The sequence below is a fragment of the Thamnophis elegans genome, chromosome 2, assembly GCF_009769535.1.
Source record: "Thamnophis elegans isolate rThaEle1 chromosome 2, rThaEle1.pri, whole genome shotgun sequence".
Lineage (NCBI taxonomy): Eukaryota > Metazoa > Chordata > Lepidosauria > Squamata > Colubridae > Thamnophis > Thamnophis elegans.
In genome coordinates this window covers 67,473,899-67,496,030 of record NC_045542.1, presented here as the reverse complement: position 1 = coordinate 67,496,030, position 22,132 = coordinate 67,473,899, and the positions used below count along the sequence as shown (strand labels likewise).

General features: G+C 39.0%; 1 protein-coding gene across 1 annotated transcript; it reads left to right on the top strand.

The window, feature by feature from the left end:
• The first annotated feature begins 1,419 nt into the window (after positions 1-1,419).
• On the top strand, positions 1,420-20,471 carry CCNJL (cyclin J like). Its single transcript, XM_032211252.1, has 6 exons — positions 1,420-1,660; positions 2,395-2,505; positions 10,435-10,645; positions 14,223-14,522; positions 16,111-16,270; positions 18,044-20,471. Exons 2-6 carry the CDS (start codon positions 2,428-2,430, stop codon positions 18,483-18,485), a joined length of 1,191 nt encoding a protein of 396 aa, XP_032067143.1. The 5' UTR covers positions 1,420-1,660; positions 2,395-2,427; the 3' UTR covers positions 18,486-20,471.
• The last annotated feature ends 1,661 nt before the right edge of the window (positions 20,472-22,132 follow it).

Genomic DNA, 22,132 nt, shown 5'->3' with positions numbered 1-22,132 from the left:
TCAGCAAATTAACAATCTGAGTCTCCTGCTTGAGGGGGGGGAAGAGGTATTGGACTAGAAGACTTCCAATGTCCCTTCCAGATCTATTCTGATTGATAGATCATTAAACTATAATTCCTAAGATACACTGTGTGAAGACAAATTTCAGATTTGTTTAAAAAGTGACTATACCCTTGAGTTGAATTTGACTTGTTCACAGAATTCTCTTAAGAAAAGTATGAAAGTATTTTGACAGGTTTTTTTCCCCCGTTTAGTCTATCCTACAACCTAGGAATTTCCAAGAGTTACCTGCTGAGGCCACTGTCTGGGACCAAACAAATTTAACAATGAGATATGCCAATGAGATTGCCTTTATTCTCCTTAAGCACTTTGGCAATTAGCAAGAGTTTAATAGGCTGAGTTTTTATAAATATATTTATCTTTGTGCTGAGCAAGCTTGCCTAATAATTCAGTTGCCTCTCAGATTTCTGTCCTTAAAAACAAAATGCTGTAAATGCAGCATCAAACCAACAGTACAGCACTGCATCTCTCAGGTGGTTTCCAAATAATCTCTGAAGAAAAATGATAGTGTTTTGCTGCTCAGAGTTAATGTGAGGAAAGCAACAATAAAGCACTTTGGGAACAACTGCTAATTTTTTTCAGGCTAAATTGTATGAAGTTTCCACAAGCTTGTCCATGTTCTGGAATTTTTAAGAGCACTTTGCTCCAGTTGTTTACACAACAACTCAGGTTAATTGGCCAGATCGATTTCCATAAAAATCCTTCTTTATCATAGCAGCTTGTTTCAGTAAACGTGCATATTGTAAATCCATATTAATTAAATATCCCCGAGTGCTGTCACACCTGTTAAGATAAAGGGGCGTCGAAAGCAATGCTATGCAACGAAATGCCAAAGCAGAGCTGATCAAAGCAAAGGCAAAACTCAGGGTGGGGATAACGAAACTGAGCAAGCATCCCCTCCCCTGTAGTTAAAAGGAACGATAATTCCATTATCCTCCCGCTACTCAATGAATAGCAGCTGAGAGGGGCAGGAGGGGAACCATTATTCTTATTCAAGATCAAGAGGGCAGGACCCAATGTTTTGATAACGCTCTATCTAAATCCCTTAGAAATGGAGAATGGCGCCAACAATAGACTGAGGTACAGCGACAGAATCGCCCAGGCAGCTTTAGGGCACGTATGAAAAAGGCAGCCGCGAACAAATGAGCCCCTCGGGCGCGCAGCCAATCCAGCGCTCGCCCGAAGCCCAGCAATTAAAAAGAAAGGAAGAGGGAGGGAGTGTAGGCAGAGGAAGCGGAGAAGGACTACAACGTCCAGAGGCCCAGTGGGCGGTAGGTGTGCGCGTGCGTAATATAGAAAGCCGGTGTGTATGTAACCTTCTCCAGTGAATTAGGTCCTTTCTTCAAGTCGGAGCCGAGATTTGGGGCGCGGGATGGTCTGGGGGCGGGGAGACATCCTCTTTCCCTCCGCCTTGCACCCCTGGGACATGCAACCAATTGCTGATCTTCCCTGCTGGGATTAGCACGGGGCGGGGGGAGCGGACAGGGGTGCAGTTTGATTCTCCCTTCCCTTTCTCGGGGCTGCAGGATATTTCCTTGCAAGAAGTCGTCGGATTCAGGAAAAGGACAAAGGCTGTCGCTTTTGCGGGCGATCGGCAAAGGTAACGCTGACGCGGGGTTTGTGGGCGGCAGCTTGTCAGAAGTTTTAGTCCGCGGAGTTCTGAAAAGTTTCGTGCCACTTGTCCTTGCTAAAGAGAGGGAGGAGGGAGATTGAAATCAGCCCGGGAAAATGCTTCTCTTGATTCTCGGCAATCTCAAAATCAGATTTGGGGGGGGGGGTGGGAGCGAGTTGGATCTGAAAGTCGCCGTTTGTAGTCGGGTTATAGGAGGATCTCGGGTTTTATTGCAAAAAAAAAAAAAAAGCCGGGCCGCCGGGAAGTCGGTACCGTCTCCCCCAACACAGGCCGAAAGAAAAGTGGGTGTGAGTCGGAGATCGATAATGACTTGTATTGCAATCAGTGCCTCTTCTTTGCTCTTGTTTTGAGCAAGAACAGAGCAACAGGTAACGTGCTGAGAAGATGACTTGGATGTTGGCCAAGAGGGCTTGCAACTCTTTTGCACAGATTCAAATCTGAAAGATATTCAGGTGTAGAGAACGTTTAATCGATTGAATTATTTTCATGCTGGGGGAGCGGAATTATACAGCTAAATTTGCAGCCATCAACTGTATCTGGTTAAGCTGTACCCACCCATCCCTAATTTTACACGGCAATATGTTTTTAGGCACCTTTTTTTTTACAAAGGTGTAGGTGGGATTGTTGAAAAACAGTGGATGAAGTTTACTTGTGTCCATATTTCATTTGGTAATTCACTTTGATTTCTGCCTACCTTGCAGGAGCTGCCTGTTTCACTAGACGCTTTCCCTTGGATGAGAAGTCTAAGGATGGAACAGCCATGGTGGAAAGGAGACCTTGCAGCTGACATACATCAGACACTAAGACTGAAGGTTAGATTAGACGGCTGCTTCTTTTTTTTCTCTCTATCCTTTACTGTTGCTGTTGCTACAATTCAAAACAGGTACAACCGGCTGTTTAGTTGTCCTTCCAAAGTAACTTCCAAATAAAGACTCAAGCAACTGGAAGTATTTTTTTTAAAAAAATGACTGAAATTAAACAAAGCTTTCAGATTTGAAGTTACTAAGAACACACATGGCAACTACTTTATTTAGGAAAGATCTGATTGTAACAAATAGGTAATAAATTGTTCTTAAACAGATGTATTTAATGTAGTAAGGAAGATGACCTTGGCAGAGAGAATGCAAGAGGCAAGGAAGAGGCTGGGGCAGCAGGGAGGGAGAAAGATAATTGGTTATAATTTTAAAAACCTTGGAAGTCCATTTATTTGTCTGTTGTGTTACCTTCCCCATCCCCAGACCTTGCATATCTTTATCAAGGACACTTTATGTTCTACACATTTCTCAGCTGCAATCCAGCTGGCTGGATCTGCTATGAATACAGCTGAAAAAAATCAACCTGATAAAATGGAGATTGCTCTCCTTCTTCCTCCCCCTTTTGAATATGACCAAGGTCAAACCCACTTCCTCTCTTTGCCTAATCCCATCAGCCAAATTGACCCTCTTTGCTTCCTGAAAGCCTATTTGCCTAACAATAGAACTAACTCCAAGGAGGTGCAGAGACCTGGACAACTTCCCCAAACCAGCCAACTAATCATATCCCCAGGTTTCCTGTCTTGTATCCATTAAAATCTTTCAAAATTTTATCTATTGTTTAGGGTTCATCTTTCTTCTAAAGCAGGCACCCCAATGATCATTGCAGTAGACATGGCTCTTCAGAACTGTACTTCTTCCTTTGGCAAAACTCCCCAGTAGTTATATAATTGCCATTACCATGACATCCATGGTAATCATGGATATATCATGACTTCTTGAAGTTGCTAGTATAATTATTTCAAAGAATGTGATAAGCATGCATCTGGGGTTTTATTTATCTAACAAAGCCATTTATCTTATGTTCTTCAACTCGGGGATATATGGATGAAGGCTCTTCTTTAAGTACATTTATGTTTTCTTCTGAGTAAATATGGAAAGAATTGCTTTCCATGGCAAAATGATACATTTTAGTACTCTCTTAATGACCATAATTGAAACCAGCAACTTGGTTGCTAAGTGGAAAATTGTGTGACTGTGACAGATCTCCTGCCACTTCTCATTGTCATTAAGTGAGTCAAACTAGTCATTGACTGCGTCATCAAATAACCATGATTTGTGATTTTATTTCTGTATTCTCCGTGAACTCTGGTTTTCAGGAGTTAATTGTGAAGCACGTGAATGGTGATCCTGCAACCATAGGATACTGCAACTATTGTAAATGGACACCAGTTGCAAAGTGCCTGAATGGCAATTGCTGTGATAGTTGTAAATGTGAGGATTGGTCACATATTGGGGGGTGCGGGTGTTACAGCATTGTAATTTAGAACAGTTGCTAAAAAAGGAAGTTGGTAAGTAAGGATTACCTTACTAAAAATAAAGCTGCCATATCTAGTCTGCAAAAGTTTGGATGACCACAAAATGGCATTATTATAATACTTCCAAGCTGCCATCTGTTGCATGTCCACATTATGCAGTCCAAATCCGGTACCCCTAACTTTTTTTTTCTTCCTTTCTAAAAGCAAAATGTATCTAAACACATGAACAGATGATTAATAATTCAGACAGTTTTATCTTGCAATGTACTCTCTGAAATGGAAATACTTTTAAAAAGCTATAGGTAGATGTGGTATAGGTGTAGGGATACATTATTTGCACTGATTTAGGAGCCAATTTTGAGGCCACGGGTATAAGTGAACACTGGTACATCTGCAACAAAATCAATTAGGCTACAACATAGCATCATTACTTGGGGCCAAATCTTATAGATTCTTGGCTTGGTTATTTTCTGAGTTGATCCATCAAACAGAGAAAGGTCCTTACTCAAGCTACTGTAGTCCTGAAGGTAAACTATCTTCTCTTAACACAGTTGGATTTACCCTGTTTCCCTGAAAATAAGACCTCCCTGGATAATAAGCCCAATCGGGCTTTTGAGCGCATAAGTCACTGTCTTATTTTCTGGGAAACACAGTACTTCTCAGAGCTGAATTGGAATCCACTGAATGAAAGATGACTGTTTTTTTTGTCTGTTACATAGCTCCTACAATTGTAAAGATTCCTGAGAAGAGTCCCTGATAATGCATAACAGGTATTCCTTTTAGCACTGAATAATTTTCTGGTGGTTTTTAACTATTTTCTGCACTATTATGGCTTTGTATGGAGAAGAGCCAAGGTGGCGCAGTGGTTAAATGCAGCACTGCAGGCTACTGCTAGATCAGCAGGTCAGCGGTTCAAATCTCACCGGCTCAGGGTTGACTCAGCCTTCCATCCTTCCGAGGTGGGTAAAATGAGGACCCAGATTGTTGGGGGCAATATGCTGACTCTCTGTAAACCGCTTAGAGAGGCCTGAAAGGCCTATGTAGCGGTATATAAGTCTACTGCTATTGCTATTGCTATTTGTATTTCAGCAATATTCAGAATTATGCCTGTTAAGTAGCCTACTACTACATTTCATGAGAAAAGGACCTTTGGCATTTTAAAAAAATCTAGCTGTGTTTTTCAGCACACTGCATGAAAAACAGAAACTGGTTTATGTTTCACAATTATGATGAACGAACTGCGTGACAGGTGTGTTTTTGAAAGCACACATAGCCATAGGTTGCACATTTTTCAGCTTCTTTTGATTAGGCTATCCCATTGTTCATTGTGTTGCCAATGCTAGCTTTTTCAAAGGAAAAGAATGCAAAAAAAAGTAAGTATGAGTTTTATATGCTTTGAACATATGATAGAACAGAGGTCTTTCCTAATTTGCATCATTCAGTAACATAACGTGACTTGTAATAAGAAACAGTCAACGCTTAGAATCTCCTAAGAGGTTTCTCTAAATATTTACTTTTGTATATTCTAATGTTGTCTTCTGTCTCTTTAAGCAGGCTATTTAATTTTCTCTTAAATTATTCCTCCCCTACTCCTAGAGGATACTAGATTATTTTCAAAGGACCATTTCATTCTTGATTTTTTTTCTTTATTGGCTATAAACCACAATAAATTAACAGCTAATGATGAGGATCTTGCCATAAGAGAATGTTTTCCTAATTGTTTCCATGCGTATGCTGAAAAATATCATGAATTAGTGAACTCTGGTAGATCTGAGCCTGAGATTTTATTTATTTATAGTATCTCTGCCTCTGAAGATACTAAAGAATTCCACTACACACCAATGCTTCTGCTAAGACCCATTTGCATTATTTTTATGTCCCATACCCTTTTGGATATGCTTCAAGTACTTGTGGTTGTGAATGTGCTCATACTTTGTGTCAGAGATCTCCAGTTTCCATAATTTCCTAGGACAGAGATATAAAAACTCTAGAATTATAAATTATAATTTTTTATGAGATAGAAGAATATTATTCATAGAAAGTAACATCAACTGCATGTTTATTCTTATTTTCATTTATTCATTAATTTAGACCAAATTCACTTATTTTGTACTGGCTCCAACATTTGATGTGCAGAGTCTGGTACATCACATCAAAGCAAGTAGAAATCTTAGTATAAAACTGATTGTGTACCTCTGCTTTGTGGAGTTGGAAACCTGACACCTCTGGAGCCTGCTAGGTAGAAGAAACAGATTTCTTATGTTTCCTCTCCCCTCTTCCCGCCTCCCCAGCCCAAATGTTCTCCTTGACTTTTCAGTGCCTGATTGGTGAAAGATAAAAGTGTGTTTTCACAAAGCCTGAAAGACAGTTGTTAATACTGATAACAGTTTTGAAGGATTTGTGTTGTGATTGCTCCTCCCAGTTATGTCTAGTGAGTAGGGAGATCTGATCTAGTTGGAAAAATTAACATTACCTAGGCAGAAGCAGCCTGTCGGCTAGAAATTTCCATAGGCTGGTGGTTGTAGGTGTTAACCTATTTGCATAGACTGAAACATACTGCAACTCAGACTGGGTTTCAAAGCTGGGTTTTTTCCTTCTAATTTTTATATGTAATGAAACATTTTCCTTTCGGTGTTTAATTGTACACATGATATCTTATTGTTGGATATTAACCATCTGCCTTATAGTTAATATAAAATAATTTCAGCAATCAAGAATAGTTTTGATTTATATGATACCTATTCTCTCTAATATAAGATTAAAAATCAGGGGTACCCAGATCTGGTAGGTGTTGGGATGAAAGATCAGGTCTACACATGAAGGTTCAATTAAGCTGATTTACTGCTAAAAGCCTTTGCACAGGAATTTTCTCAACTAAAGATCAGCATCTGGTTAGAGTTAGATATGGGTCAACAGCATTCAAGGAGAGTTGGGCCTTGTGGCTACATAGGTCTTTTAGGCTGATCCCTCTTTTCACACTGCCCCCTGGGTTCTGTGTCTCCTACAGCAGGACCCCATCTTAAGAGTATACCCTGGCATTAATATAGGCTGAGGCTGGACCTCAATATTTATGAAAGTAGCGATCAATAGTTGTTATTTGCCTTAGAAGAAAATATCCAAGGAAGTGCCCATGGCTCTGTGCTGGTCTCTATGTCATATAGCATTTTTATCAATGGTTTGGATGGGGAATTGACGGGACATTTATAAAATTTGGAGCTGGCACGAAACTGCGAGGTGTGGCTGATATTTTAGTTGAATGAGAGGAAGTTCCAGAAACTCTAGGCAAGCTTGAACTGTATGCTAAAATGAAACTGGTGGAATTTAACAGAGAGAATTATCATGTTCTACACTGGGTAGGAAATAGACACATATAAGATGATGGAGATCTGACTTGGCCATAAAACTTGTGAAAAGTAATTGAATATGAATCAATAGTGTGCTGCAAATTAAAATGGTGTTGTGGGGTACATTAACCAGTCAAAACTATCATAGTGGGAAGTACTCCAAAAATCTCCTGGTAGACGGCTGCGTTGACCCTGGTCTTAATGAAGCACAGTGGTCCAAAGTCCTTTTGCTCAGTGGTCCAAAGTCCTCTTTTCTGATAAGAGCAACTTTTACCAAAAGCATCAAAAACTGGTTCAATGACTGTGGGATTACTGTGCTTAATTAGCCTCTCCATTCTTCCTCCATACTCTGGGTCCTTGGTTTCCAAATGAGATGCAAAAGTTGCTCTCATCAGAAAAGAGGACTTTGGACCACTGAGCAACAGGACTTTGGACCACTGTGCTTCATGAAGACCAGGGTCAACACAGCCGTCTACCAGGAGATTTTGGAGCACTTCATGCTTCCTTCTGAAAACGAGCTTTATGGGGATGCTGACTTCATTTTCCAGCTGCCCACACTGCCAAAAGCACCAAAACCTGGTTCAATAACTGGGATTACTGTGTTTGATTGGCCAGCAAACTCGTCTGACTTGAACCCCATAGAGAATCTATGGGGCATTGCCAAGAGAAAGATGAGAGACATGAGACCGAACAATGTAGAAGAGCTGAAGGTCGCTATTGAAGCATCCTGGCCTTCCATAACACCTCAGCAGTGCCACAGGCTGATAGCTTCCATGCCACGTCGGATTGAGGCAGTAATTGCTGCAAAAGGGGCCCAAACCAAGTACTGAGTACATATGCATGCTTATACTTTTCAGAGGTCCGATATTGTTCTATGTACAATCCTTGTTTTATTGATTGCATGTAATATTCTAATTTTCTGAGATGGTGGATTTGGGGTTTTCATGAACTGTACGCCATAATCATCACAATTATGACAAATCACAGCTTGAACTATCTTGCTTTGCATGTAATGAGTCTTATCTCATATATTAGCTTCACCTTTTAAGTTGCATTACTGAAATAAATGAACTTTTGCATGATATTCTAATTTTTCGAATTTCACCTGTATATCACATCTATATGGTTGGCATTTCAAAAAATCAAAGCAATGAACTTCATTGCCCTTCTTAAGTTCAGCTCCCTTGACGATGGATAAAAGTGGCTTTTAAAGTATAGAATAGGTATTATAGAATACCTGCTTGCCTGTCTGCTAAATATGACGAAGATGTAGTTTTCTGAGGATTTGTATCCAGTTTTATTTTCCAGCCAACTCAGAAACTGCAAAATACTCTTGTCTTTGAAAGGAATGTGTTGATTTGGTTTTGCTTTTTGAACAAAGACTTCTGGGAACATCTAATCCTGTTTGTAAATGCATCTGGTACATCCCAGTAGATAATTGAGTATATATACCTGGGGAAATCAGGTCTTTACTATGGTATAAATATTTACTTGTGAGCCTTTAAGAGATTTTATCAAGTCTTTACAAACAAAGCAACTTGACCATTTTAGCCCAAACAAAGTGAAGTAGAACATATCTGGACCTGGATTTTAAATTTCAGGACTTAGTATCAATAACATTTTTTTCAAAACTGAACTAGTATATAGAATGTCTCAAAGGCAATACATTGTTTTGTTCCATTTTGATGGCAGTGCCACTGAAGACCTATCAGGGAGACCTCTGCTAGTTGGGAAGAGGAACTGAAGCTTCACCTAGTTCTCTTCTCTGATCAGAATGCTAATGGCATGCTTTTGGGCTGCTTTGTTCCTTGGCAAAATTAGCTGCTTGAGTGCAGCTAGCTCTTCCAGCATAAACAGTGGCCATCACAGCATGCACTGGTTCTAGAAACTTGAGTTATTTGTGAACTGGATGAATATCTAACCCTCTCCCTCTCCTGTTAATTGGAAAGGCTGGGGAAAATCATCAAGCTTGTCTTTTCGAGGGAGATTAAACCACATACCTTCACAGACACTTCCAGACTTTTTGCTCCTGCTTCAAAAGTGTAGACAAGTCAATTACATTTACATAATTCATTCTTTTGCTCCCAGGCATTGAATTATTGAAGCAAATGCATCTAAATTTTAAAAGCACAAGTTGCATTGCCAAGAGTACTGTTAACGTAAAGCTGCTTTCTATTTTGACTTGGCTTCTTGAATTCCACAAAGGTTGGGGAATTCACTTAAAACAAGGAACATCCTACAGTGTTTTTTTGTTCTTATATTCAGTTGGTTAGATAAATTCTTATGCATCATTTATCTAAGCGACTGAATATAAGAATAAAAAGCACTATCTAGGATGTTGTTTGCTTTAAGAAAATCTCCCATTACCATTACCATCACTCCTGTCTTCAAATATACAGAAGAGTATTCTTTTGTGAAGATTCTATAGTAACAATGACAATTAGTCGGTAGCAGTTTTTGTCAGCTTTCTTTTTTTAATCTTGGAGGAAGCCGTGACATAATTTTCAGGTCTTAAGGAACACCTGCCTAAAAATATGAAAAACCTCACAATACAAGTCATTTCTACCACTTTTATGACCTTTACAACAACAGCAAAGTAGCAGGTCAGCCACCAAATTGTATTATTGGAAAATTTCCACCTTCATGAGCTGCAATTTGAAAAACTTTGTTTGTTTGTTTGGTCTATCATGATTTCTCATAGAACCTCAGTTGAAAAAAAAAACAAAAACAAATCCAGAGCCTGGTTTTCATAGGTCAGGATAATCAAATGTCACTGTTAACATGATTTTGTAAATAATGCTCTTCATCAGAAATGTGATTAAGTATTTAGCTTAATAGCCAACATAACAGCTGTTGGGTTTTTTTTTTAAAGATCTCTCTCCATAGACAAGTTTCTTTATTTCTTAGAATATGAACAATTTTGTATAAATTTAATTTCTTTTCCATACCGAATTATCTGGACGGGATGGTGAATGGGACCATTTTGTATTCCTGTGGTTGTTATCTACTTGCCAGAACAGGTGGTGCAATGCTGATCTGGATGTTCTCTTTACTGAAATGGATATTCCCCTTTTCTTTCCCTCCCACCCTTGTTTGTGTTGCCATAGGAGCTGAAACTGCCGGTCTACAAGGCCCATTCTCCACAAATTGAAAGACGGCGCTATTTTGCTCACCTCCTTACCGTCCTCAGCAACCATTGCCAACTTTGTCCCACAGCTCGGCACCTTGCTGTCTACTTGCTGGACATTTTTATGGATCGCTATGATGTTACTGTGAAGCAGTTATATGTCGTTTCAATTGCATGTCTTCTCCTTGCAAGTAAGTCACCTTACCTGATGATACAGAAATCATGCAATTTGAGTTGGGTGGGAAGGGACTTTCTCAAGTAAAAGCACAGAGAAAGCCACTGTAAACCGTGTAATATAATGCATCAAGAGACAGTTGCTTTTATGACAGCATTTCAGTAATCTTTGGGCTTGAATTTTTTTAGTGATGTCTTGGCTTCTTGTTGCGCAGAAATAATTGTTCAAATTACAGATAGTCCTTGACCACCCATTTAGTGACTGTTCAAAGTTACAACGGCACTGTAAAAGGTGTCTTAAGATTGGTTTTCATACTTACGCCCATTGCAGCATTCCCATGATCAGAGTGTGGGTGCTTGGCAACTGGCCTGTATTTATAACGGTTGCAGTGTCCTGGGGTCATGTAAATCGCCTTTTGCAATCTTCTAACGTGCAAAACCAATGGGGAACCAGATTAATTTAATAACCGTGTTACTAACAACTGCAACGATTCACTTAACAACTGTTCCCCAAGTAGTAAAATGGCAAAACTCAGCTGTCTTGTTTGGCAATAGACATTTTGAGCTCAATTGTGGTCGTAAGTCAAGGACAACCTGTACAGTCCAGAACAACAGAACAATGCTAAAGAAAGTTGTGTGTTCAGTGTGGTGGCCTTTAGATAGTCTAGTAATGACATGAAAGCTGTTTTTACCCAGTACATTGCTATGATATTGGAAGACCAAAAGTAGAAGCTAAGCTAGCCTTGTATTTGTGGCAGAAAATATCCCAGACCCTTTAACCATTGAACATCCTGTCTGGTGCTGCTGGGAATTGTAGTTCAGCCACCACCTGCTTCTCCGTGGCTTGTCTAACTCTAACGCATCCTTAGAAGTCTTTAGGGGTAGTGCAGACATTTTAACGGATTGTCTAAGCAAACGTATTTCAAGATTGCAACAGATTTTTTTTCAGGTTGTTAATTCCTTGTTGGAAAGCTGTCATGATCCTAAACAAATGAAATGCACACAAAACCTTTTTGAGCAGGCTTTTTAAGGAGTGTGGCCTATGGTTATTGGTGCAGTTAAGATTCCAAAATACCAATCTGAAAGGGGGAAGATAAGCAGCAGCTAATAAAACAACCAAAACAAGAGAAGGAATCAGTGTGTCTCCTATTCATTGTCCATCCTTTGTACTCTGCTCCCTCAAAATGTTGATTTTGAACCCACAAGCTAGAAAAATGCTGATTGCAAATGCATGAAACTTAAGGAAGAAGAAGGAAAAATCACATTTATAATTTTTATGAATATAGAATAGGATCAGAGTTTTTGACATTCATACTTGTTACAGTATCAGGAATCCTCCGGTGAGACTCTGATTCATTTCTTGAGAAACCAGAATTCTAGCTTGTCAGGAATGTACAAGCTTTGGTGTACTATGGACTTTCAGACAAAACTGTCCAGCTTTCACCTGCTGTTCTGAATATGGAAATGGGATATTTCATCTGTATTATTAGCTCATTAGCTAATTCTGAAACATGGATGAAGTGCTTGTGGGGGACTCTACAACAGAAACGAACAAGTGGAAGATTAGAAGCCATGACCAGTTATCTAGAGTTGCCTGAGCATCTATTAGATACAGCAAAGGGGTTGAAATATGCTAAATCTTTACTCCCATCTGCTGATTGTTTGCAGAGCACTTCTAATACAGGTAGTGCTCAACTTACAACTCAACTTACTTTCCGTGGCTGTTTGAAGATACAACAGCACTGGAAACAGTGACTTGTGACCATTTTTCACATTTATGACCACTGTAGCATCCCCATGGCCACATGATTTATATTCAAATGTTTGACAACTGATTTACATTTATGATGGTTGCAGTGTCCTGGAGTCCTGTGATCCCCTTCTGACAAGCAAAGTTAATAGAGAAATCACATTCGCCCACCCTGCTTCCCTGAAAATAAGACCTCCCTGGATAATAAGCCCAACTAGGCTTTTGAGCGCATGTGCTAAAGTAAGCCTTCCCCAGAAATATTGCAACACAGCAGCAGCCATGAGGTGACCACGCTTGCTGCCTCCTGCACCTCAAAGATAATAAGACCTCCCCAAAAATAAGGCCAAGCGCTTATTTCGGGGGTCAAAAGAAAATAAGACTGTCTTATTTTCAGGGGAACACGATAACAACCATGCTATTAATTTAACAACTGCAGTCATTCACTTAACAAAGGTGGCAAGAAAAGTTGTAAAATGGGGCAAAACTCAACAAATTTCTCACCTAGCAACATAAATTTTTGGCTCAGTTGTGGTCAAACATTGAGGACTACCGGTATTCCTAAATTATTTGGGTCAAACCTGATAAATTTTAAAACATTGTGTGTAAGTGTTTTTCAGCCTTAGCAACTTTAAAGAAGTATAGACTTCAGTTCCAAAATTCTCCAGCCACCAGGAATGCTGGCTGGAAAATTCTGGGAGTTGAAGTCACAGTCCTAAAATTACTCAGGTTGAAGAAAACTATTCAATATCAGTATAATTTAAAAAAAACAGAAGCATTGCTTAATGCATTTGCAGCCAATACATCACATTTAAATAATTTGCATATGGTATTGCTTATAAAAGTTACGTACTGCACAGTATTAAATTATTTTAGCTTTGGAAAACCTTGATGAAACAGTCTGTTGTCCTAGACTAATTGGTATGTGGGCAATCCTACAGATAAGGAGTGGTTCTAAAACAATGTTTTAAAAAATTCCTGCATTTTTGTGCTAGCCATCAGCTTCAGTTTTGAATTACAAATCGGTCAAAATTAGTTTATCTTGGTTTTTATTGTAATTTGTTAGATAGAATGGAAATTTGGTAAATGCTTGATTACATTTAAAAAAATTCTTTTTGGTGAGTATCTTTTTTATTGACTCAGCATATCTTTATTTAAACAGGATTACTTTTGAGGCTTGGGAAGGTTTTTACTATCCCCTCTTTTTTCCCCATGAAAGATGGATGGATGCAGGTGCTTTATTGTTTTCCCATGAAGGACTTTGAGGATGTATGCAGATGCTTTACTGCTAAATTTTCTCTGTCTCCACCCCATATTTTTATGTTTTGTTGCTTTGATTTTTATAGAATGCAAAGTATGGAAATTCTGAGGCAAACCTTACAGTGTATTTCATTTTAAATTCAGTGTTTTAAAGAAATAAAGGCTAAATTAGTGTTTATTAGTGTTGCAATATTTAGACTAAATATTTCCAAATTCCTGCACAACCAGTAAGAACGTTACATCATTAAGCCTTTATATTGGTTGCGTTTAGCTAGCATTAAAAAATGCGGCAAACCCCTATATTGGTTCCTTCTCTTTCTTCCTTTTCGTGCTTCAAAATTACCCATGATACTTGAATTTGAAACTGGGATTTGTCTAAGGAGAAAAGATAGAATATGCTCTCCGATCCGTCTTATGATTCCACAAATTCAGTCATGATGGAACTGTGGTTGATTTTTATAGCAGAAAAAAAAGATCTCGGCCTCTTGTATGCATGAGGACTAACGAATCTACAGATGGGTTAAACATATAGTCTGATGGTATAAGATGGAGATTGAATCAATCACCTTGTGTTCATCTTTCCTTAGGCAAATTTGAAGAGAAGGAGGATAAAGTACCCAAACTAGAACTGCTGAACAACTTTGCTTACATGTGCAGCCTTAATCTAACACTTACGAAAAAAGACCTGCTGAAGATGGAGCTGTTGCTCCTGGAGAGCTTCAATTGGAATCTGTGTCTGCCAACCCCAGCACACTACATTGACTATTACCTCTTCGCTTCTGTCAGTGAGGGTGACCTCCACAAAGGCTGGCCCATCACGTCTGTCACCAAGTTCAGAACCATCATGGAGAAATACTCTCACTCATTCCTAGAAACTTCATTGCAAGGTAATAATCGGATCTTGGTTAGGAGCATTTGAGGTGTAGGAAGCTTCAGTGTAGCCTCATCATCATCATCATGAGGGCCAAAAGAAGGGGAAACGTTACCAGAAGGGGTTAAGGCAGGGATCTTCCAAGCTGTTCAACCCATCAACCCTGTCATGAAATTTCAGACAGTTCATTGATCCCAAACAGTTATTGTATGGAAATAATTCTGCACATACTATTGAGTATTACTATGAATGATAATAATCATTTGGAGAGAGTCATCGAGCTTTCTGGGTCAATATCGACTTTGGACTGATGAGGCGGAATAATATTTTAAAAAATATTTTTATTGAACATGTTTCAACATTTACACTACATGTAATAATGTGGAATAATATTTAAAGCACATTTTTAAATAGGAGTGTGAGAATGGGAACGAAAAGCCACTAGGAGGCAGCATTATGCCTCCAACCATTTTAGAAAAATTCATCAATCCATGATTCAGCTCTATGATGGCAACTTTGCTGAATTTTGGTTCTTGGGTTGTTTTCAACTTAGAAGTAATACAAGATTGAGGATAGTTAAAAGCAGCTTTTCTCAGTTCTTCCTGTGCTGTTAAAGGATGTAAAGTGCCAAATGGTGATTTCTCGGTTATAAAGTATCAGCAGGGTGATCAGCTATATGTTTGCTGGACAACGAATTTTGTTGGTGGTATTCAAAGGATCCAACTCGCTAAGTCAGCTATTCATTCTCCGGTGCAGCCATCCACATCACATTATTGTCAATGTCCTGTGAAATGAGGGGGCAGAATTGCTAGGCATTGGGCAGCATATAAATTGAACATGTTATTAGTAATTTCAACATTTTCCAATATTGCAAAGGAAAGTGAGAAGCTGTCAACTCCTTTCTTTCCCTCATCCTCCATAAAAGCAAAATTTAAAACTTCCAGCAGTCTGAACAGGGCACCACTCCATTGGAACTCAGGATAAGCTCCGGCAGACCTTCTCGTTTTTAACCTTCCTCCATTCAGCCAAGGGGTGGGGAGAGGATGGGCTTTGCAAAATAATCACACATTCCTTGAGCAGCCCTGGCTCTGCAGGTCATTCTAGGAGCCTCATTGTTTCAACAGCATCAGAATTTGGTTTAATTTTTAAGTAAACATGCTCATGATCACAGTGCTAGAGGTCTAAAGCAGTGGTTCTCAACCTTCCCAATGCCGTGACCCTTTAATACAGTTCCTCATGTGGTGGTGACCCCCAACCATAAAATTGGTGTCTCGGTTCCTAAGACCATCGAAAATATGTGTTTTCCTATGGTCTTAGGCGACCTCTGTGAAAGGGTCATTCAACCCCCAAAGTGGTCCCGACCCACAGGTTGAGAACCACTGGTCTAAAGGAAGCAGTAAATTAAATGCCTATTTAAGAGCATTTTTCATATTGTGAGTTATTACCTAGCACACTAAGAGATTTCAGTAACTTTCCATGACGTTCCTTGCAAACAGCCATGTCACCTCAGTATTAATCAGTTTTGTCCCAAAGATAATTCTTTTTTAAACAGCAGTCTTACCTGTTTGTTTCCTCTTTTCCTTACCCACTCACCCCCCTCCCAGATCATGTTTTTCTCTCTTTTCGGCCTTCTCTGGTTGCTGCTGCTTGTCTGGGTGCCTCCCGCATCTACCTTGAGATCTCTCCCCCGTGGACCATACAGCTTCAACTGCTGACATGTTATTCCTGGGAACAGCTTGTTCCTTGCATTGAACTCATGCTTGGGTAAGTTTCAAAGTGAAGTAGACCATTGTCCTGAGCTTCCAATACAGTGTTATGCAACGGACAGATGCCAAGCTTGGATTTAAAGTAGGCAGGAGTGGGTTCCTTGTCTATTGGCTGCTCGTAAAAAGAGATTATGTCTTTTTCTGGTCTCGAAAGGTAGTTGCACCAGCCCAGGAAAATATGTGCAAGTTAGTTAAAAGGATTTGCTATTAGTAATGAATCTTCTTCAGTGATTTATGCATGCATTCGGAAATAAAATGTTGGTCTATAGAGAGGGGCCCTGTGATTGCCCTTATCCAAGATTTTACCAAGTGACACTTCCTCTTGATTATGTAGTTTCTGCTCCCCTTGTCCTGAGCCTTTGCAGTGTGTTCATATAATAGATTCCTGCATAAATATTTGCCTCATCAGCAAATTGACTGGCAACTTTTAAAATACATACCATCAACTCTGGTTCATTAGTTTCTCTTTCCTGAACTTGAAACAAGGGAATGTAAAAGGTATTCAGCTATAAAACTACTGAAAACATAAAATGCTCAGGAATTTTAATTCCCCCCCCCCCAAAAAAAAAAAACAGCATATGGGTTATTATGGGGAGATTTATTTATTCGGCAACCAAGTTTCATATTTTTGTTTAAAAAAATATTGCATTTTAAATTATAAAAAGAAAAAACCCAAACGGGACAAAGCACAAGATAAACACATTATTAAAAATATGTGACAAGTGCTTAAAATAAATAAATAAATAAAATATGAACTATAAGAACAGTTGCAATTTTATATAATTAACTAATATTTATATTATACAGAATATAATGTTCATATTATATGACAATCATGCTTTTTAAAATCTATTGTACTTTGCTAAATGAGTCCCATATTTCATTATATTTATCCATACAAAGTCTATGTCTTTCCGCAATCCCCTCGGATAGCAAGTGTAGTTTGGTCTTGAATCCATTGAGTAAATGAGGCCATACATTTATCTTTCCAATGATGTAATATCAATCTTTTAATTGTAATATAGCACAGAGTCCATTAATGTTGTACAGTTGTCAGATTCTGTGTATTAGATATGTAATTCAAGAGAATACTATCCTCTGAAAATATTAGCGGTTTGTTGTACAGTCGAATTTATAAGTACTCCACTATTTTCTCATAAAACATAGTAAGTATAGGGCAATGGAAAAACATGTGTTTTTATCTCCAACATACTGCTCTCCTAGACAGTTTTCTATACAAATGTAATGGAATCCAATTATATTTTTGTTATATAAGTAATAGTTTAAGGTCCACTGACACACTAGTATAGAAGATAAGACACTCTTCCATTGTCTAGGCAATGCAGGAATTTCAAACTCTGTAGTTTATTAATCTCTTAACACCTGTATACATAATTGATTTATGGATAACAAATAACATAGAATTTAAACGTAGTTTTAAAGATTTAAACAAGTTTTACTATCTTGGGTATCTGGGAAGCTGGAAATGTTTTTGTCCATTGTTGTTAACAAGTATTGTAGCTATAAATATTGCCACTGACTTAAATCTGATACATGATATTTGCCAATAGAGGCAAATATGTGTAGCTCAGGGTTTGCCATGAAAGGTCCTTGGTGCTCTCTGAGCTTGCATGTTTTCTGGCAGATGTTTGATTACCCAAACTAGGTAACATCATCAGTGCTAGTTGATACTTGTTTCTCAGCATTGCCTATGTTAATTAGTTTCACATTTCTTTTGGTTTGATTGTGTTTTTGATTTATTTTTCTCTAGCAAAGTTCACAGTAAGGACCCCAGAAAAGATACACAGGAAAAGGATTCCCTGAGCCTGTTGCAACAGCAGCAGCAGCAAATTATGGAAAGCCTAAACCTCCAGACGCCAACTCAGGTGCTCTTCCAACAGCCACAGTACCACCCCCAGCCCTCAGCGGTCCTGTCACAGTTCTGTTCTCCGATACAGGATCTGTGCTCCGCTTATCGGGACTCCCTGCAAGCTCCTCGATCCAGTGGCCTCAGTTCAGGGAATACTACGCTGAGCACTTATTCTGCCCTGCAGGATAATTTCCAGCCTGTTTTGCAGACTATGTCTCTCCAAAGGCCAATCACGATGCAGGTAGCCATTTCGACAGAATCCAGGCATTGCCTCTCATTGGTTTACGGCAGCAGCTACTTCAGCAGGCATCACTCATACACAGCAGGCTGTTTTGATGGCTGAGCGCCTATGTAAAAAGGGAGCCAGAGAGAGGCAGGAAGTTTTGCCAGGAAAAAAAAACACAGGGTTGGCACACACAAACCAGTTTACCCATGTCACTATCAGCAGGATCTCCTCTATGAAGAAATGGCTGGACAAAAAAGCAGATCCAACTCACAAATGAATTTTGATTTCTCAGTACGTGTGCTTTGAAAAGAGGCAAGACTTTAAGAGAAAAATGCAAAAAATATACCTCACCGCTTTCACACAGATTTACCAGGCTTCATTTTGAGGGAGGAAGACTTGGAAAAGCTTCTTCCATAAGACAAACTTTTGCTGTAAGGTAACTTTCCTGTGGCACATGTGATGAGGTTTGCCAGGTGGATGATTGTAGTTTTTAGCCCTGGAACCTTCTATTGGTGATAAAAAGGCCAGTGCTTGTTACACTCACCTTGATCTCTCTCTCTTTCTCTCTGGTGGAATACTTTATGAAGAAACTTCCTTGTTGCTTATTGGAAGATTCACACAGCAATATATTAAACATGAAAATAGGGAGAAAAATACTTGGAACTTTTTGAATACATTTAATAGGTTAAGTACCATTTGAGTTTCATATGTATAGTATTTTTAATTGCCTTTTTTAAAGTACCTCTAGATATTTGAGATGCTGCTGCCTTATGTCACAAACAGTCATTTGTTGAGAAAATATGGTTTACAAGTTATATCAGGGATTAATGTTTACTTGAAGAAGTCCATTGTAAAGAAAAATACTTAAAATCCCTTAATTTTTGAGGGAACTGCTGCCTTTTATTATAGGATGTTAGGAATTTGCAATATGACTTAGAAAAATAGAGAAAAATATACATAGAAGAACTCTTAAAAGAGAAAAGAACACTTAAAAGGTTCAAGAATAAGGAATGCAAGGTTAATAGAAGGTGATCAAACAACTGAAAACTTGCATTCCTAAAAAGATACTAACTGGAATAATACTATAAATAACTATTGAGATAGGTTGCCATGCAAGTTATTTTCAAGGCAATGTGTAAATCAACATGACAAAGTAAATAACAATTCACTTTCAATATTAGCATTTAAAGCAAGGAATGAACCACAATGATAAAGAAAGCTAATCTCTTTCTGCAAATGCTGCTTTAGCACCTTAACTTAGTTCTTTCTAGCTGGACTCCAGAATTGGGAAGTACTGTAGGTTTGGAAAAGAGGGGAGGGGTTAACATTAGCAGAAAATTGATGGAAATGGGTGGGCTACAATACCATGCCCCCACCACTGATTTTCTTCTAAAAATATAGGTTTGACAACACATTGCCAGGTTTTGCCTTGCCCCAGTGCTCCAATATATAAACGTACTTTAGGATCATGGCCTTAAACAATTTTATATGATTAAGTTTTGTACTAGACTTGTGTGGCTCCAATTTCAAGATATGTTGAAGGCGTCTACTACTGTGTGAAGTTGCTACTTGATGTGGAGCTATTGTCACTGAATGACAGTATTTTTTATGGAATGTTTCTCAGGATTGCAATAACACTATGTGCAATATGCTTTTATTCTATTGAATATCTAGAGTTTGTGTTGAGAGTGCAGTGATAAAATGTTATTTGTTCATTTTGCTTTAAGTTATAATTTTCAGAGAGAAAGTGAAGAATTTTTAACCGAAGAAGAGATTGCTGCTTTTAATGTAGGGGAGAATGTTTCCTTTTTATTGAAAAGTCTGGTGAGTCTGCTAAAGCCTGTTGCAGACCGGGCTTGTCCCGCTTTTGATGACAACATATGTAGCAAGACAAAGTCGGAAATATTTTTGTATGGATTTTCTTTCCTTGTTAGAAACATCTTCGTCAAAAAAATAGTAGCTGGACTTGTACGTTACCTTTTATGTATTTCTATAAAACTTTTTAACTACAACATTTAAGCAGACAGTAGTCACTTAATTGTGTAAAAACCACTGGAGAAGCTCAAGCTTATAGAATTTCGCCTGATTATTTCATGATGTCCTGTAAAGAAGGTGTTTTTGTGTATTGAAATTTTAGGTTTCTGTCTTTAAAAGGTTTATTGAATAAACAGCACAAAACTTTAATGGGCTTGTCTCCTTTTGGGTGCTCATAATCTTCGTAGGCTCTACTATACCATTTAATCAAATGTTTCCACTTCCTTCCATTCCTGTTACAGAGCTTCATAATGGTAGGAGGCAAACATTCAATTAATCTAGGGGCTATCCAATGATTTTAGTGATTTACCCTGTAAAAAGACCATCCACTTCAGGAAGAAACATATGCAACACGCCAAATATAAAATGAAATACTGAACAACTAGGCCTGGGGGAACAGTCAAGGTTTCAAAGACATGGATCTCTGGGCAATGCTGGGCTAGAAAGCATACGACACAGTAGAAGAGAAGGCCTGTGAGCCTACTAAGTAAGCTTTCTTTTGAAGCTGCAGAATATGTGCAAGATTGCCATTGCAAAAGTACACACCATACAACATATGTATCCTAAGAGAGCCACCTCTTGACCTGTTTTAGCATCTGATTAACTCCACTTTGCAAACAGATGTACAAAGCTTCACCAAGTCACTTATCATTAAAAAGAATTGAGTTGCTTTCCAATTTAGTTTCCTGGAAACAATACTCAATTGTGCAAATAAGGAATTAGATTCCACTTATAGCTGATGAGAACAAAGGAATCTCAGCACTGCATCAAGCACTTTTAAATAGAATGCAAAGCCTTTTCTCCTTTCATGTTATATTTGCAGCTTAGAATTTCTACTCAAGAACTATTACCAAACACTAGTCCTCGTTATTAGCTTACTGAAGGGCCGATCCAGGCACCCAGTGTCTCTGTACTTCATTCTATCTAGGTCAGGGTGTCAAATGCCCTGGAAACAGGAAAGGACTGGCCCGCAGTGCCTCTGCCAGTGAAAATGGAGCCCGGGAGAGCCATGCAGGATTCTCCTGGGCTCCGGTTTTGGACATGACAGCCTCCTGCAGCACTCTGCCAGTGAAAATGGGGCCTGGGGCATGCACAGCCCCCCCCCAGTTCAGTTTTTACTGGCAGAGGAAGCCATCGTGGCAAAAATGGGACCCCAGGGGGGCACAGATGCTGGCAGAGGGCTAGCAAAACAAATGTTTCCCCTTTTGCATTTGAGCATTCAAGAAGGGACAGGAAAGGAGAATGGGAAAGAGGAAAGAAAAAGGAAGATGGGAAGAGAGCAAGGAAGGAAAGATAAGAAAATAGGGGAAGGAAGAAGAAAGGAGAATGAAGAGGGAAGGAAAAAGAAGATGAGGAGGAGGTGAAGGGAAGGAAGGAAAGAAGGAAGGAAGATTATAATGAGAGGGAGGAAGGGTCTGAGGCAAGCCCTGCCTTAGCATTTGGCCACCACAGGTGATCCCAACCTGAGTGATGTCAAACTTGCCATCCCCACCTGACGTAACCCTGATGCGGCCCTCAGTGAAATCAAGTTTGACACCCCTGATCTAGGCACTTGAGAGGAATTTTATGTTCCCTTATGTGGCATTCTTTTTCAAAAACTCCGATAGTTCCTCATGCATATGAAGAGTGGGGGGAGACAAAAAAAGAGAGAGAAAGAGACTAAGAGGCAGTGGAAGCAAATTACAGAGAGCTTTCCTTTTCCCAAAGTTTAGCTGTAAATTGAACTATGG

Excerpts from the sequence above, each read along its gene's own strand:
- CCNJL (XM_032211252.1), top strand. The coding sequence starts at position 2,428 with ATGAGAAGTCTAAGGATGGAACAGCCATGGTGGAAAGGAGACCTTGCA. Across the intron at positions 2,506-10,434 it reads ATCAGACACTAAGACTGAAG|GAGCTGAAACTGCCGGTCTA; the intron begins GTTAGATTAGAC and ends GTGTTGCCATAG. Across the intron at positions 16,271-18,043 it reads TGCATTGAACTCATGCTTGG|CAAAGTTCACAGTAAGGACC; the intron begins GTAAGTTTCAAA and ends ATTTTTCTCTAG.